Source organism: Urocitellus parryii, chromosome 9 (genome assembly GCF_045843805.1).
Source record: "Urocitellus parryii isolate mUroPar1 chromosome 9, mUroPar1.hap1, whole genome shotgun sequence".
Lineage (NCBI taxonomy): Eukaryota > Metazoa > Chordata > Mammalia > Rodentia > Sciuridae > Urocitellus > Urocitellus parryii.
Genome location: NC_135539.1, coordinates 15323490 through 15339544, shown reverse-complemented (window position 1 = coordinate 15339544; position 16055 = coordinate 15323490). Strand labels below are relative to the sequence as shown.

Below are 16055 nucleotides of genomic sequence, written 5' to 3'. Positions count from 1 at the left end.
GTGGGATATCTAGGGCCTTGTGCATGCAAGATAAGTACTCTACCAACTGAGCTATATCCCCAACCCAATGTGTGATCTCTCTTTAAAAAAAAAAAAAAAAAAAAACTGTTAAACTGGGAGTGGTGGCACGTGCCTGTAATCCCAGCGGTTTGGGAGGCTGAGGCTGGAGGATCCCAAATTCAAAACCAGCCTCAGCAATTTAGCAGGACCCTGTCTCAAAATAAAAAGGAATAGGAATGTGGTTCAGTGGTTAAGCACCCCTGGGTTCAACCCCTTGTACTAAAAACAAACAAACAAAAACCAAGCATTCAAACAATTTGGTAGAAAGATTCAATGATCCAGCCTAGAAGCGAATATTATACCGGAATCCCATCAAAGATGTTCACTGGGGTCTGAGGCTGTAGCTCAGAGGTAGAGCACTTACCTACCATGTGTGAGGCACTGGGTTTGATTCTCAGCCCCACATATAAGTAAATGAACAAAATAAACATCCATGCATCTAAAAAAATATTTTTTAAAAATGATGTTCACTGTTTTCGGTATTTACTTACTTGATAATAATGAGATAAAAAGCCAAACAGCAATAGTAATCCTGTCCCAGAAGTAACATGACAATGGAGACCACTCCTTCTAGGTAGAAAGAGGTTAAGATAATCTTATAGTAACCAAATTTCTTCAGCCAGGACTGACCCATAAGGACAAGGCACTGAAATGAAAATAGATTTGGCTTTGTGTTAAGAAGCAAACCCACCCATTATGTCTACTTACTCTCACTGTTGACAAAATATTCTCATTACAAAATAAATTTGCTTTTGAATTACAGTATCAATTAAAACATACAACTAATTCTCTCTTGGTTTCGGATGATTTGATCCACATATATCCAAAAAAATTGACTATGGATATTAATATTCTATAAATAACAAATAAGCCGCTATTATTTTCTATAAAAACAAATAAATAAACCAGGAAATAGTTTCCTAATTATTTTCATACTAAGGTAGATTTTACTAAAAGTGATAATATAAGACATTGATCAGTAGCAACAAACAGCATTGCTTTATGGTAAAGTGAAAGATTCAACTCAAGTCTAAAATAAACCCAAACAGAATTCACATAGTGTACATGCACAGTAGCCAAAACGATTGTTGAATATATAAAAAAATCTCACTATTATTCTTACTGTGATATTAATCTGAAGTGTACTTTTTACTATAAAATCAGAGGTTTAGTAAACAATATTCCAGGATTCTATCTATATTGTTTCTGCTTGTGTGTCCTGCCTAATCTCACATATTTTCATAATTCCAATAGATTCATGTTGACATCTGAGACTTAGATTTGCTTTTTTCCCCTGAATTTCTTGCTACCAAATGAAAAAGTTCATTGTTCTAGACTGTAAAGTTTGTGCTAAATATACATATGTACATTAACAAAGATCAGAAGACACTCTTTGTTCTCAAAAGAAAAAGCACATTGTTTAGTCCTGAAAAGTTTCACTACCCAAATGTATGTACATTACAATTAGAAGAGCATTTTGAAAGACATAAGTAGATTACAAATGTCCTTTAATAAACATAAGGGTTTTTTTTCCCCCTCGACTGATTTTTTTTTTCCAGCTTAATTCTCTACTTTCAAGAAACAAGAGCTCACTTTCTGGATACTGAAAACAATAGCTCTGTGATGGCTATCGTCCTAGGCATTCCTGAGAGTTCTATAAGAGAAGGTATGCAAAGCATCTAGCAAATCGAATTATACTCTTGTGTATAGTTATAATATTCAAAGTAACACATTTCCACATATTAAAATGAGTCTGCTTCTTCTGGATCTCAACAAATATGCAAAATATAAGAAGTTAATAATGTCACATGTCCTCAGTTTATATCACAGAGAACTGATTTCACCTAAAAGACATTTTCCTCCCACCCCCATCTAGCTCTATATTCAACATACAAGGAACTCAATGATTGTTAGTTATTATTCTTATGTCCAATATATAAAAAGATATGAGCCATATTTTTATACAAATAAATGAATATTTAAAAACTAAATTAGACTTATATGTTACATGAAAAATTTCCAAAATTTGTGAAGATAAAAAAGCAGGATCTAGCCAGGTATGGCAGCGCACACCTGTAATCCCAGTGACTCGCAATGCTAAGGCAGGAGGATAGCAAGTTCAAGGCCAGCCCCAGCCACTTAGCCAGGAGGCTGTAAGCAACTTAGTGAGACCCTGTCTCAAAATAAAAAATAAAAAAAGGACTGGGGATATAGTTCAGTGGTAGAGCACCCCTGGGTTCAATTTCCAGTACCAAAAACAAAATAAAATGCAGGATACAAAAGATTCATAGATGAACTCATTTTGTTTTAAAAATTATACGTATAACTTAGTTTTAAAAACCTCAGTAAGTAAAATATGGGAAAGGACATGAGTAATAGTTCTTACTGCAAGTTATTTGGTAGTAGAATTGTACAACAGATGCCATTTTTACAATAAAAAAATAAAGAGGTTATGATTCATTCAGAAGCATTAGCAGTCCCTCACTCCACCACAATTCAACCATCTGATGATCTCTACCCAGAACATGGCTAAAAGATAAAAGAAGTAAAAAAAATCAATGGGAACTAACAAAATAAAATCATGACTCTACATACTTAGTAAAGTTTATGTTCTTTTTTATATAATTATTTTTATTTGTAGCTGGACATAATACATTTATTTTATTTATTTTTATGTGGTGCTGAGGACCAAACCCAGGGCCTCGCATGTGATAGGCGATCACTCTACCACTGAGCCATAACCCCAGCCCAAAGCTTATGTTCTTTACTCATGAAAGCCCTTCAGGTATTCACTAAATATCTATCTAAATACTTAGGAGTAAATTTAATAAAAGAAGGAAGAAGCTATACAGCATTGTTGAAATAAATTTTTTTAATCTAAAATAGATGGAAAAACATTCCATGTTCATGAATCTGAAGATTTAACATCAAGATTTTTGTGTTTTTTTTAAATTACTTTTTTAGTTATAGTTGTACACATTACCTTTATTTCACTTATTTATTTTTATGTGGTGCTGAGGATGGAACCCAGGGTCTCACACGTGCAAGGTGAGTGCTCTACCACTGAGCCACAACCCCAGCCCTGTTTGTTTGTTTTTTGGTAATGGGTATTGAACCTAGGGCTTTGCACATTCGAGGCAAGTACTCTGCCACTGAGCTACATTCTCAGCCCAAGATTTAACATCATTAAGACAGCAATACCACACAAATAATCTATACATCCAGTGAACTTCCTATCAGCATCCCAGCTAAGTTCTTTATAGAATTTGACAAGCTGATTCTAAAATTCATATAGATTTTCAAAAGACCTAGAATAGCCAAAAACATCTTGGAAAAGAATAAAATAGGAGGACTCACACTTTCCAATTCCATCAAGAAAGTGAAAAGACAACCTACAGAATAGGAGAATATTTTTATGAAGTATATCTGATAATACACACTATGAAAAAATATGAAAAACCATTACAACTCCATTAAAAAGGCAAATAACTGGGCAAATGAGCTAAATAGATAGTCTTCCAAAGAACCTATACAACAATCCATGAAAAATGTTCAACATCATTAATCATCAGGGAAATCCAAAACTACAATGAGATACCTACAATAAAAAAAGATAACAAGAGTTGGTAGTGATTTGGAGAAACTGGAACCATTGTACACTGCTGGTGGGGATGTCAAATTGTGTAGCCACTCAGGAAAACAGTCTGTCACCATCTCAAAATGTGAAATATAGAGTTACCATAAAACCTATATATTCCATTCCTAGATAGATACCCCAAAGAAATGAAAATATATGACCATACAAAATTTAACACTAATGTTTATGGCAACACAACTCATTAATAACCCAAAAATGGAAACAACTCAAATGTCCATCAACTAATGAATAGATAAACAAAATTTGGTACATTAATCTAATGGAATATTACTGAATCATAAAAAAGGAATTTTATGGTTTGAATATGGTTGGTTGCCTCAAAAACTCATGTTGGAGTTTAGTCCCTATTGAGAGGTATTAAGAGGGTAGAAATTTAATCCACCTACAGTGTTTAGAGGTGAGCCTTTGGGAGGCGATTAGAATTTGATAATGTTATCAGGATGGAGCCTCTATGATTGATTACTGGTGACCTTATAAGAGACTCCATGATTGGTTACCGTTGACTTTATAAGAGACTAGAATATATATACACTTGGGCTCTTTCTCTTCTGTCACATAATATGGCCTGTTCCTGCTTAGGATTCTGCCAGCAAGAAAGCCATTACCAGATGCAGCCCATCAACCTTGGACTACAGAACCATGGGCCTCTTTTATTTAAAATATACCTATTCTGTGGTATTATGTTATTAACATCTGAAAACAGATTAATATAGAATTAAATGTTCATGTACTAGAGCATGGATGAACCTTAAAAAACAGGCTATGTGAAAAAACCAGTCACAAAAGGCCACATATTATATGATTTTATTACATGAAAATCCAGAAAAGCAAATCCATAAAGACAAAAGGTAGTTTAATGGTTTCCAGGGCTGAGGGGAGTGAAGTGAGGATTGACTGATTATTTTCAGAGTGATGAAAATGTAACTCAACTTGACCATAGTGCTAATCCCACGACTGAATATGCTAAACTATACTGAATTGTGTGCTTTAAATGAATGAATCGTATGCAATGGGAATCATATCTCAATAAGGCTGTTTTGAAAATCAGCTCCATTTTTACATGGGAGTTTAATTTAATGAACTTTTTTAAAGCTGGCAAAGAGTAGAAACTACAGATAAGCACATGACTTAAAGTGAGAAGGTATAAACAGCCTAAAATATGGTGGCAAATAATAAGTAGAGACAGAAATTCAAATAGCTTCCTAATCTGGGTCATTGAAATTAGGAGCTGCTACAGTTTTGGATCTCAAATGCCCCCCAAAGGCCCATGGGTTAAAGGCTTGGTTCCCAGTGTGGCCCTGTTGTGGGGTGATGGAACACTTAGTAGATAAGGCCTAGTGTGAGGCCCTTTGGTCATGGGGGTAGGTATGCCCTTGAAAAGGATGTGGGACCCCAGCCCCTTTCTATTTCTCTTGATTTTTGTCCAGGAAGTGACCAGCTTGCTCCATCAAGCACTCCCTACCATTGCCATCCAGCACCCCACCAGAGTCCTAAAGCAATGGGCCCAACCAAACTTGAATGGAACTTCTAGAACTGTGAGCTAAATAAACCTCTTATAAGTTAATTATCCCAGGTATTTTGTTACAGTAATGGGAAGCTAACACAGGAGTAAAAAGCTTGGCAAACCTCACAGTGCTCTGAAGGGAGGGCATCATTTTATCTTGCACACATTAACACCTGGAAATACAATGATTAACCAGAAGTTCCTTTAGTATACCCTGCTAAACAAATGATGTGCACACAGTATATCTTAGAGATAGATTTTTTTTTTGAGATGGGGGTCTCACTATGTTGTCCAATCTAGTCTTTTTTTTAAGAATTTTTTTTCACAATGCTCCTATAGCACAAGAATTAAAACCCAGAATCAATAAATGGGATGGATTCAAACTAAAAAGCTTCTTAGCAAAAGAAACAATCAGTGAGGTGAATGGAGAGCCTACATCTTGGGAGGAAATCTTTACCCCTCACACATCAGATAGAGCACTAATCTCTAGGGTATATAAAGAACTCAAAAAGCTAAACACCAAAAAAAACAATTAACCTAATCAATAAATGGGCCAAGGACATGAACAGACGAGGATATACAATCAATCAACAAATATATGAAAGAATGTTCATCATCTCTAGGAATTAGAGAAATGCAAATCAAAACTACTCTAAGATATCATCTCACTCCAGTCAGAATGGCAACTATTATGAAGACAAACAACAATAAGTGTTGGCAAGGATTTGGGGGAAAAGATACACTCATACATTACTGGTAGGACTGCAAATTGGTGCAGCCAATATGGAAAGCAGTATAGAGATTCCTTGGAAAACTGGGTATGGAACCACCATTTGACCCAGCTATCCTAGTCCTCCGTCTATACCCAAAGGACTTAAAACGCATACTACAGGGACACAGCCACATCAATGTTTATAGCAGTACAATTCACAATAGCTAAACTGTGGAACTAACCTAGATGCCCTTCAGTAGATAAATGGATAAAAAAATGTGGCCTATATACACAATGGAAAATTACTCAGCAATAAAAGAGAATAAAATCATGGCATTTGCAGGTAAACGGATGGTGTTTGAGAAGGTAATGCTAAGGTAATGCTAAGTGAAGTTAGCCAATCCCAAAAAAACAAATGATGAATGTTTTCTCTGATATAAGGTGACTGACTCATAGTGGGGTAGGGAGGGGGAGCATGGGAAGAATAGATGAACTCTAGATAGGGCAGAGGGGTGGGAGGGAAGGGAGGGGGCAGGGGATTAGCAAGGATGGTGGAATGTGATGGACATCATTATCCAAAATGCCGCAGTCTGGCTGGGCACAAATCACGAGCCACTGAAGCAGGAACAAACTTTATTTCTGAACTCCACCAGCACCCTCCACTCATGCTCCCCGGGAACTCTCCCGAACGCCACACGGCTCCTCCAGGAACCACCAACCAGAAATCCCTCCTCCGGAAATCCCTCCTCCCGCACTTCCCCAACCAATGGGAACTCTCTGGGAATCCCCACGAGAACTTCAAAGTAGCGCAAGAACTCCAAAGTAGTGCAAGAACTCCAAAGTAGCAGGCCGAGGTGGACAGTAAAGGTCTAATATACAACCGAATCAATCCAGCATCATTTTAATGGCTTGCCTCTCAACCAATACTATTTGCAAAATGCCAGGGGCCATTCCGACTAGGCTGTGGCTCTCAGCACCAAAGTACATGTATGAAGACACAAATTGGTATCAACATACTTTATATACAACCGGAGATATGAAAATTTTTGCTCTATATGTGTGATAAGAATTGTAATGCATTTCAATGTAATTTATTTTAAAAAATCAATTAAAAAATTAAAAAAAATAAAAAGAATTTTTTTCACAATACCTTTATTCCATTTACTTATTTTTATATGGTGCTGAGGATCAAACCCAGGACCTTACACACCAGGCAAGCGCCCTACCACTGAGCTACATCCCCAGCCCATCCCCTATCCAATCTAGTCTTGAACCCATTGCTCAAATGATCTTCCTGCCTCAGACTCCTGAGTAGCTGGGATTATAGGCACACATCACCACACCAAGTTAGCATCTTGAAGTGCATGCCTCTTGAGGCACATAGATGCTCTGTGCCTCTTATCTATAAGGATGAAAAGGATCTCTTCGGAGCTTATTATGAGAATTACATGAGGTAATGTGTACAATGTGTTTGGCATAATCCATGAGTTGTCATTATTATAATATAAACAGGAGACATAAAGAACTGAGCTAATAGCAGAAAGGCAAATTCTATCCTATATACTTCATTTAAGAAATTATGGTTACACTTAAGAATTATTGGACTACTTCTATCCCAAATGTTTAAATACTTTTGAAAGTTGGCAAGTGGTAAAAACTAGACTATCCAGAATGTCTTATTCCTTATTCCATGAAATATATAAGTAATAGGTTTTACTTATTATTCATGAAAACAGGAGAAACTGAAGTCACATTAATTAAATCATTTTTTGTGGACATATTTAGGTTGAGGGGAGTGATATATTAGTTCTCCAAATGGTATAATAAACAGCATGGCAGTATTTTTGTTTTTTGAAGGAGAACATGCCCTCTATAATAATAGTCATGAACATGGAATTTTAATAACACTCTGGAATTCCAGAACTCAGTACTTTTGCCAAATGTTTTGAAACCTGGCTCCATGGATTCTTGATCAAGTGACTTTTCTTCCATATAACTGTCACAAAAGTCATACCTCAATAAAGCAAAACAACACACTCATTATTTTCTTCCATAATTCTGCTGAGACTTAAATGGAAAAGCTCAGGGAACACAATTCAAAAGTTAAAATGTTTAAAATACCATGTTGCTTGGCTTTCACTGGACTCTTCCTTTTTTCCTTTTCATCTTCTTTTTTCTATTATGTTTCTACTAAATCTTCTATAAGGTCTGGGGCTCTGAATCTTTAGGTTTCTTAATAAAAATGTGCATCTTATTCACACTACTGATATAATCAGGTTTCTAATTTCCTCAGCCAATTAAGAATTAAACACTTTAAATTTTGATAGTACTAGGGACTGAATTCAGGGCCTCGCACATGCTAGGAAAGTGCCCCACCACTGGGCTACATCCCCAGACCTTTTTTAAATTGATTTTGAGACAGGGTCTCACTAAATTGCCAACGCTGACCTCCAACTTGGGATCCTCCCACTTCAGTGTCCCAAGTAGCTGAGATTACTACCACACCTGGGTAAGAGTTATTCAAAGAGTTATCACATACCTGTGGGCAAATGAATCCTGCCCCGTACATGATGCTCCTTGTGGAAGAAGAAAGAACATTCCTGGGAATGAGATTATCTGCAAAAATCATCATGAAGTTATTGAAGAAAGTTAAATGGAAGACTTGTAAGAAACTCATGATCAGAAAAAGAAAGAAGTTCTTCTGGAACAAGATTTGTCTCAAAAATAAGGCAACAGAGGTCCAGGTGAGATCCTGTTCACTTTCCAAGAAAACATTTTCCTCGCTGCTTCTTTTAGGTTCAAAATATCTCATGTAGTACATGCCACTGTAAAGGCTGCAAGCTGCAAAAAAGGCAATGACAATAGCAACAGACTGAAATTTGGGCAGAATTTCCAAGTTATTAGAGATGAGGCCACAGAAAAGGACACTGGTAGATCCTACTAGTGCTGCCACATGATTCATTTTAATCAGCTGAAGATGACTTTCTTGCCTAGTAACAGTTTCTGCAAAGAATCTGCACTGGGCTTGCTCCACACAAGTAAGTGTGCTATCAAAAGCACATAATGATACCACCAGGTGAAGTGCACTAAGCCAGTCAATTTCTTCATAGAATTTCCAAGGGAACCAAGGAAGCAGGAAGGCCACTGCATATAAAAGAGTTCCATATAAGACAGAAAGATTACTGCATAAAAAGCGTTCAGTCTTAAAGTCGATGTGAAAATACCCAGTCAGGACATTAAGAACATTCCAGATCATTAAAATTATCTAAGGAGAAGAAACATGCAAGTTTATTTCAATAGTCATGTAAACTACTACATTCAGTATAAGATGAAATCACCCCTGATTTCTTTTTACTTAAATGAAGTATTTAAAACTGATAGAAAAAAAAAATCTCATTATGTTCAGAACCAGTTGAAATATTAATAATAATAACATCTAGTACTACTCAAAGCCAATGTGCATTCACTTTGTGTTAGGTATTATAAAAGTATTCATATGCATTATTTTATCAAATCCTTAAAAATCATATTATAATATAGGTACTATTAATATTCCCAGTTTACAAATAAGGAAAACGAGGGTAAAAAAGGTTAAGCAACTTGCTAACAAACAACATAGTCAGGGTCTGAACCAAGGTAGTTGATCCAGAGTCTGTGCCCATATCATTATGCTAGACTGTCTCCCAATCATGGTGCACAGAGCCATCCACGCTACTGCAAAGAATGACATAGTGTCATTTTGGCATACTTTCATAGGCATAGCGTTATATAACTTTCACCAGGAAAGATTAAAATATCAATGTTTGCCAACTAAAAATGAGTTCAGTAAATATGTAGTTGTCTTTAGTAAATAAGTAGCATTATAAAACATAAGAGTTTTAAGACCATCCTTTGTAATGAATTACAATACAATTTGCACTATCACGGGCCTCTCTATGACAAAGGACATTTTAATAACAAAATCAATTATTTCACATAAGTTAATTTGCAAGATGACCAAAGTATAGCCTTGGTTTTATATTTTAAGTGGCAATCTTTTAAAAATCTCTCTTTGTCCTCAGAGAAACTTAGACATCAAGAAGTTTTTCAGCTGCACGAAGAATCAATTGTTTTGTAAATAACAATAATAACACAACCCTGAGGAAGTTGTTCTGTCCTATGTAAAAGTAGAGTGAAGACTCCATCTCACCTGGGATTGATAGAAGGCCACTTCAGGAACTCGGTATATATGTATAAAAAATTTCACATAATAGAAACTGAAGACAGAATTTAGCATTTTGGTCCCTAATGTTATCAGACAGTATGCCCGAGCAACCGGATTGATATTGAAAAGTGTCATTTTCCATGCAGAGGAACTTTTCTTCCCTATGTTTAAAAAAAAAGTTAAAACTCACTGTTTGCAATGCAATAGTTGATGGTTGGTAAAATTCCATTGGACACTAGTTAATTTTACTTAAGAACACAAAACTACTAGCTATGACTTGTCACCTGATTTAACACTCTATTTATATGTACTAAACATTTTTGAGATATTGCCTTGAATTCTAACTTGCATACAATGTGACTCTATTTGTATTTATTTATTTTTTTAGTTTGTAGATGTAGCATGTCTTTATTAATTTTTGTATGTGGTGCTAAGAATTGAACCCAGTGCCTCACACATGCTAGGCAAGTGCTCTGCCACGGAGCCTAGCCCCAGCCCTCTATTTATATTTTTCGTACATTTTTTAAATTGTAAAGTAGGATTTATCCAAATGTTTGGACATGCTTAGGTAGCAGTCAGCTTATGCATTATCCTCCCTACTTGGAAGGGTACAACAGAAAAAGAACAATGAGATGACAGCATTTTGTCAGAGAGAAGGAATAGAAGCAAGTCCTTCATCTAAGAATAAAGTTATCCATTCAGTAGCACAGATTTGCATTTGAAGATTTATTCCTGATCTTCTCCTGATAGACTATGTAGCTTTGACCCAAAGGATATCTATGAGGGTTACAAGGAATGTAGAAATAATACATTCTGATTCTTGCTCTGATGTAGATGCCTCTCTCAAATCTATCCTATCACCTTACCCTTTAATCCATATAACCAGAAAACAGGGAAAGGTTAACCAAGCAGGAGTAGGCACAGTTTCATCTTTTAACTACAGTTTTTGTTGTTGTTATTGTTTCTTCTGGGTTTTTTTTTTTTTTTTTTTGGTACCATGGATTGAACCCAGAGGTGCTTAACCACTAAGCCACATCCCCAGACATTTTTATTTTTTGAGACAGAGTCTCACTAAATTGTTGAGGCTGGCTGTGAATTTTGGATCCTTCTGCCTCAGCCTCCTGGCCACTGGAATTACAGGTGTGCACCACCACATCCCGCTTGACTACAGTTTTAACAGACCATCATGATCTTCATGTATTATCCCTGGTTTACCAGAATATTTGTCAAAATCTCCACAATCTTACTGAGTCAGAAAATAGACAAATATTCATATAAATTGAGGGATGTTACTTGCTTGAATAATCCTTGGACTTCTGTTTTAATTTGGAAGATCTAGGAACAGTCTATGATCCCCCAATTTCTTAGGGAACAAGAGGGCAGATTAAAAAGGGGTAATGGACATTTGACTCAGATGATTAAATGATTGGTCTATAAGCTTCACTTTGACCCCATAGACTGATGGTTCTAATTCTATGAGCAGTAGGGCATTAGAATTATCAAGAAAGGTTATTAACCCCATGTGGGTACCAAACATTGTAGGCTAAACAAATAATATTTTGCACAGGCTGAGTATATAGCTAGCTCAGTGGTAGAGCTTGCCTAGCATACAGGCCACTGTTTTGTATCCTAGTACTGGGGGGGGGGCATTTTGCCCATATATACTTCTGCTCTTAAAATGTTTGTAGATTCTGCCAAAATGATAAGAAACAAATCTGTTTTATTCTCATCATTATACAGTTCTCAAATACTTAAAAGTACAAGTACTACAATATCATGTGGTCAGCCAATGTTTTTGTCTTTAATGGGTAGTTCTCAGATTTAAAAAAAGCTGGGAACTACTTGGAGAGGACCTCACTCCAGGGAGTTACTCTGGGCATAAGTGACTGGGCTAGAGGTCACTTTGTCACTAAAAGAGCCAGAAAACAAGGGAGTCAGTAGGACCAAAAGCCAAGATACAAATTTAGCCCACTGAAATGTAGGCATTCTTTTTTTTTCCCTCTGAGTTTTATTTTAAGCACACTAAAACAAGAAGCATGCCACGACTTTCTGAACTGATCTATCATTAAGTCAAAAGGCAGGCATTTATAAACTCAGAAGTGTGCAAAGTGTTATAAACTCCCTGAGGAGTTCAAATTTTCTTTTCAAAGAAATCGAGTTAGGCACCAGCCTTTCTGAAACTAAAAATATATGATTTTGATAGTATTATGAAAAACTCTACAATCTGAATTTCTCTGCTTGATTGTATTGAGAGGAGGAAGTAACATCTTCCTTATTTCCCTCTGCGGAAAGAACTATTAGTATTTTGCTTTAGATTACTTTCATCATAGTAAATATGTGTTTCAGGAGGTGTTGAACTGAAAATCACCACTTAAAATCTCTCCAAAGCCACCACTACTAACTAAAAAGTCTCCTTAAAAGACTTAAAATACTTTTGACATGTATACACCCAAAGACAAAGAATTTCTGAAGGAGGATCTTCTTTTTTTTTTTTTAATATTTATTTCTTACGTGTAGTTGGGCACATATACCTTTATTTATTTATTTTTATGTGATGCTGAGGATCGAACCCAGTGCCTCACATGTGCTAGGCAAGTGCTCTACCACTGAGCCACAACCCCAGCCCCCCTGGAGGATCTTCTTCACCACAAAATGCTTTATACAGAATAGTTTAAAAGCAGCAGTGCTGTAATGGTCAGGCTGGGTAAGTACACTAAGTACTTGTGAATTATTAAATGAACACCTTTTAGAATCAACTTGGGTAGTTATTCACTAACCTACTACTCAGCCAAATGGTATTAATGCCACTGAAGAGGCCACTTATGACTGTTTCTATGCATGACTAACAGGCTCTAAAAGAATAATGGAGTGCCTCTAAAGCAGGGATTCTAGCACTCAAAAAAAAAATTCAGTGTAATTTTTCTTTCAGTTTTTCCAAGGGAGCTGTATAGTTCCTGAAAATAGTGTCCTTAAAAAAAACAACCCACTAACATTTCGCGCCCCCTCAAAGGCATAAAGCCTGTGGGATTTTGGATTTGTTTTTACTGCTTTACACTATCAGTAACTTTAATTCTCCAGATTTTTCTTTTTTTAAAAAAAAGAGGATTGTTAAAGAACATGCCAGGGGCTGGGGTTGTGGCTCAGTGGTAGAATGCTTGCCCAGCACGTGTGAGGCCCTGAGTTCAATCCTCAGCAACACATAAAATAAAATATATTGTGTCCAACTACAACTAACAAAAAAAAAAATATATATATATATATATATATTTTAAAAAGAACATGCCAATACATTTTTCCATTTAAAGACAAAATGAGCTTCTATTTGTCATGGATAAAACAGCCAGCACCACCAGTGACTAAGGTCACATGCATGATTCTAGAACTTCAGCTTCTACAAATGACCATTAGCAAATCATAAACCCAATTTTCTCTTTCCAAAGTGTTCTGTATGTAGTGATTAAGAGAACTGGTTTTAAATTATCTTATTTTGCCTCTATACTATATCTCTACCTGAATGTTGACAACCTGGGCAGTAGAGACTTTAGAGGGGACTAGCTTTCATCTTTATAAACTAGCAATAAAAACTAGATCAGTAACATCTTACCTTTCAGTATTGCCTGTATTCAAAAGAAAGGGATTTGTGAATTTACCTTTAATTTAAATATTACTACTTTTTAGCACTGGAATTCCTTTTACAGTTTTTGGTTGGTATTCTACAATAAGAAAGGGCTTTCTTTTCCCTATCACTCATTTATATCAGTATGGCCTCAACATTTAATAGGTTATAATCCATTGCTATTATTATTGTTGATTTTGATGCACATGAACTGGGGATATTGCTCAGTGATAGAGTGCATGCTTAGCATGTGTGAGGCCTTTGCTCCAACCCCAACATACAAATAAATAAAAGATATATTTTGATTGTCCCCAAACATACCCACATTTTCAAACAGTATCACTAACAATGATAAGCTTTATGTTTGAGAATGGCACAAAGTACTATAAAGTTTTTGTCACTCTCAAAACCCTGTAAGGCAAAGAGGTAATCTCTCCTGCAAACAGTTTGCTAAAGGCTTCTCTGTTTTTGTCAACTGCAACTAGAACTTGAGGGGTTTTTTTGATTGTTTGTTTAACCCTAGGTCTAGATCCATAATGCTTTTTATTCTATTAAGAGGTCTTCCAGGGGACTGGGGTTATGGCTCAGCAGTAGAGCGCTCTCTTCGCATGTGCAAGGCCCTGGGTTCGATACTCAGCACCACATAAAAATAAATAAAGTTATAAAAAAAATACTGATTTCATTAAAAGGGGGGAGCCTTCCTGAAAGGCTGAAATACCTCCAGCAATACCCTCACAATGGGGAGCTTTTCTTGCATTGGCAAGTTTTCTCCCAAGATCTGGGGCCTGCAGGCTACATGTCAAGCATCAACTTGTTACCCTGATTCCAACAAGAATGGAAAGGAGGACTCTACATTTTATTACCCACAAGACTATTTTGAGTTTTTCCCCTTCCCCAAATCACCCAAGTATTTATTAATTTATACAAAGACAAAAGTAAGTTTGAGGATCTATAATTGCTTCCTAACAATTTCTCCTATTCCTACATAGCATTTGAAAAAAATTTATTGGTCCATTATAATTATATACAATAGCAGAATTTGCTGTTACATATTTGTACGTGCACACCATATAACAATTTGGTCAATTTTATTCCGCAATACCTCCCCTTTCTCTCTTTCTCCTATTTTTTAATACAATGTAAGGCTTAAAAAATAAATCACAGAGAGATGTATAATGTAACTCCAGTCCCAACTCACTTCTCCCTTCAGGCACTTTTAACTGTTTCCCATTTTAGTTCTGAGAGCTCTCTCATCTGTGGGAAGGAATTATTGAATCATCAACTTAAGGCGTCATCAACTCACTCCCGAGATTGATGAAGATTTAACTAACATTACTCTTCACCTCTCTCTCCGATTTCCTGGTAGTTATTATGGCCTTTTGTTCTAGAGCTAATCTTTCAATAATATATTTCAACCTCCATCTTTTGTTCCATACACGTTAAACAGTAGCACTGCTCTTTTCCTAAAAGCTGCACTGTTAGGTTCACTTGGAGAATACTGACCTTCTGTCACCCTATTTGGAGGGTGTTAGGTCTGCTTGATGATGTTAAAAGCTCAACACAGTATTTACTGTGCTCTGTCTATGGAGAAGGGCGTGCACTGCCCTGCTGGCCATCAAGCCTGGGATGCACGCAGCCTCTCCTCTCTAGGTGCAATGGCATGCTCCCAGATACTTAGCTTGTGGTCTACGAATCTTTCAAAAATCGTATGCAAAACTGTGCACTTCTCTCCCCTCAGGGAGACTGCTTCAACCGCACCCCTCGCCGCCCCCCAGATTCTCAAGCGGGTCGGGTGCCCGTCCTTTTAGAGGGCATAGAACAATTCCCAGTGGCTTGGACGCTAGAGCTCAGATGTCCAGGAGGAAACGGCTAACACTCACAGGGTGTTTTCTCAGCCCTAAACTCCCCCATCGACCCTGAGTCTCTGCGCTTCACCAAGAGAGTCTGGGAGTCAAGGTAAGAGAAGGGCCGGCGGGGCAGCGGACTTCGGGCTATTGGCACCCTCAATGCCTCCCGTTGGCACTAAGGGCGCGGGACAATAACCTCCCACTGCTCGGAGGCCAGAGTCCAGGCAGCTCCGGCCGGCGCAGCTCGTCCACTGACTGGTGGGCGGAACACCCACCACAGACGCCGCAGAGGCCGCCGCCGCTGCCTCCACACCGGAACCCCGAGCGCACTCTCAAGAGAGACACAACGCAGGCGAGGGGGCGGGGCCTTCGGCCTCACCCCTTCTCCTTTTCCCCGCCTTCTTTGTTTCTTCCGAAGCCACCATTGGCTGACTACCCTCGGGACCGGGCGAGC

The 16055-nt window shown here is 37.3% G+C and overlaps 1 protein-coding gene across 2 annotated transcripts in view; it reads right to left on the bottom strand.

Annotated features, from left to right (window-relative positions):
• Positions 1-10279, bottom strand: part of LOC113185099 (transmembrane protein 180-like) — a 34927-nt gene extending 24648 nt beyond the window's left edge. The window contains exons 1-3 of one of the 2 annotated variants that reach the window (XM_077802882.1): positions 10124-10279; positions 8474-9199; positions 552-706 (exon numbers count right to left, since the gene is read on the bottom strand). In XM_077802882.1, coding sequence (XP_077659008.1) covers positions 552-706; positions 8474-9199; positions 10124-10273 — 1031 coding nt within the window. In that variant the 5' untranslated portion in view covers positions 10274-10279. The remainder of the gene's footprint in view (positions 1-551; positions 707-8473; positions 9200-10123) is intronic. The other variant, XM_026392081.2, reaches the window with a different exon arrangement.
• Positions 10280-16055: the final 5776 nt, after the last annotated feature.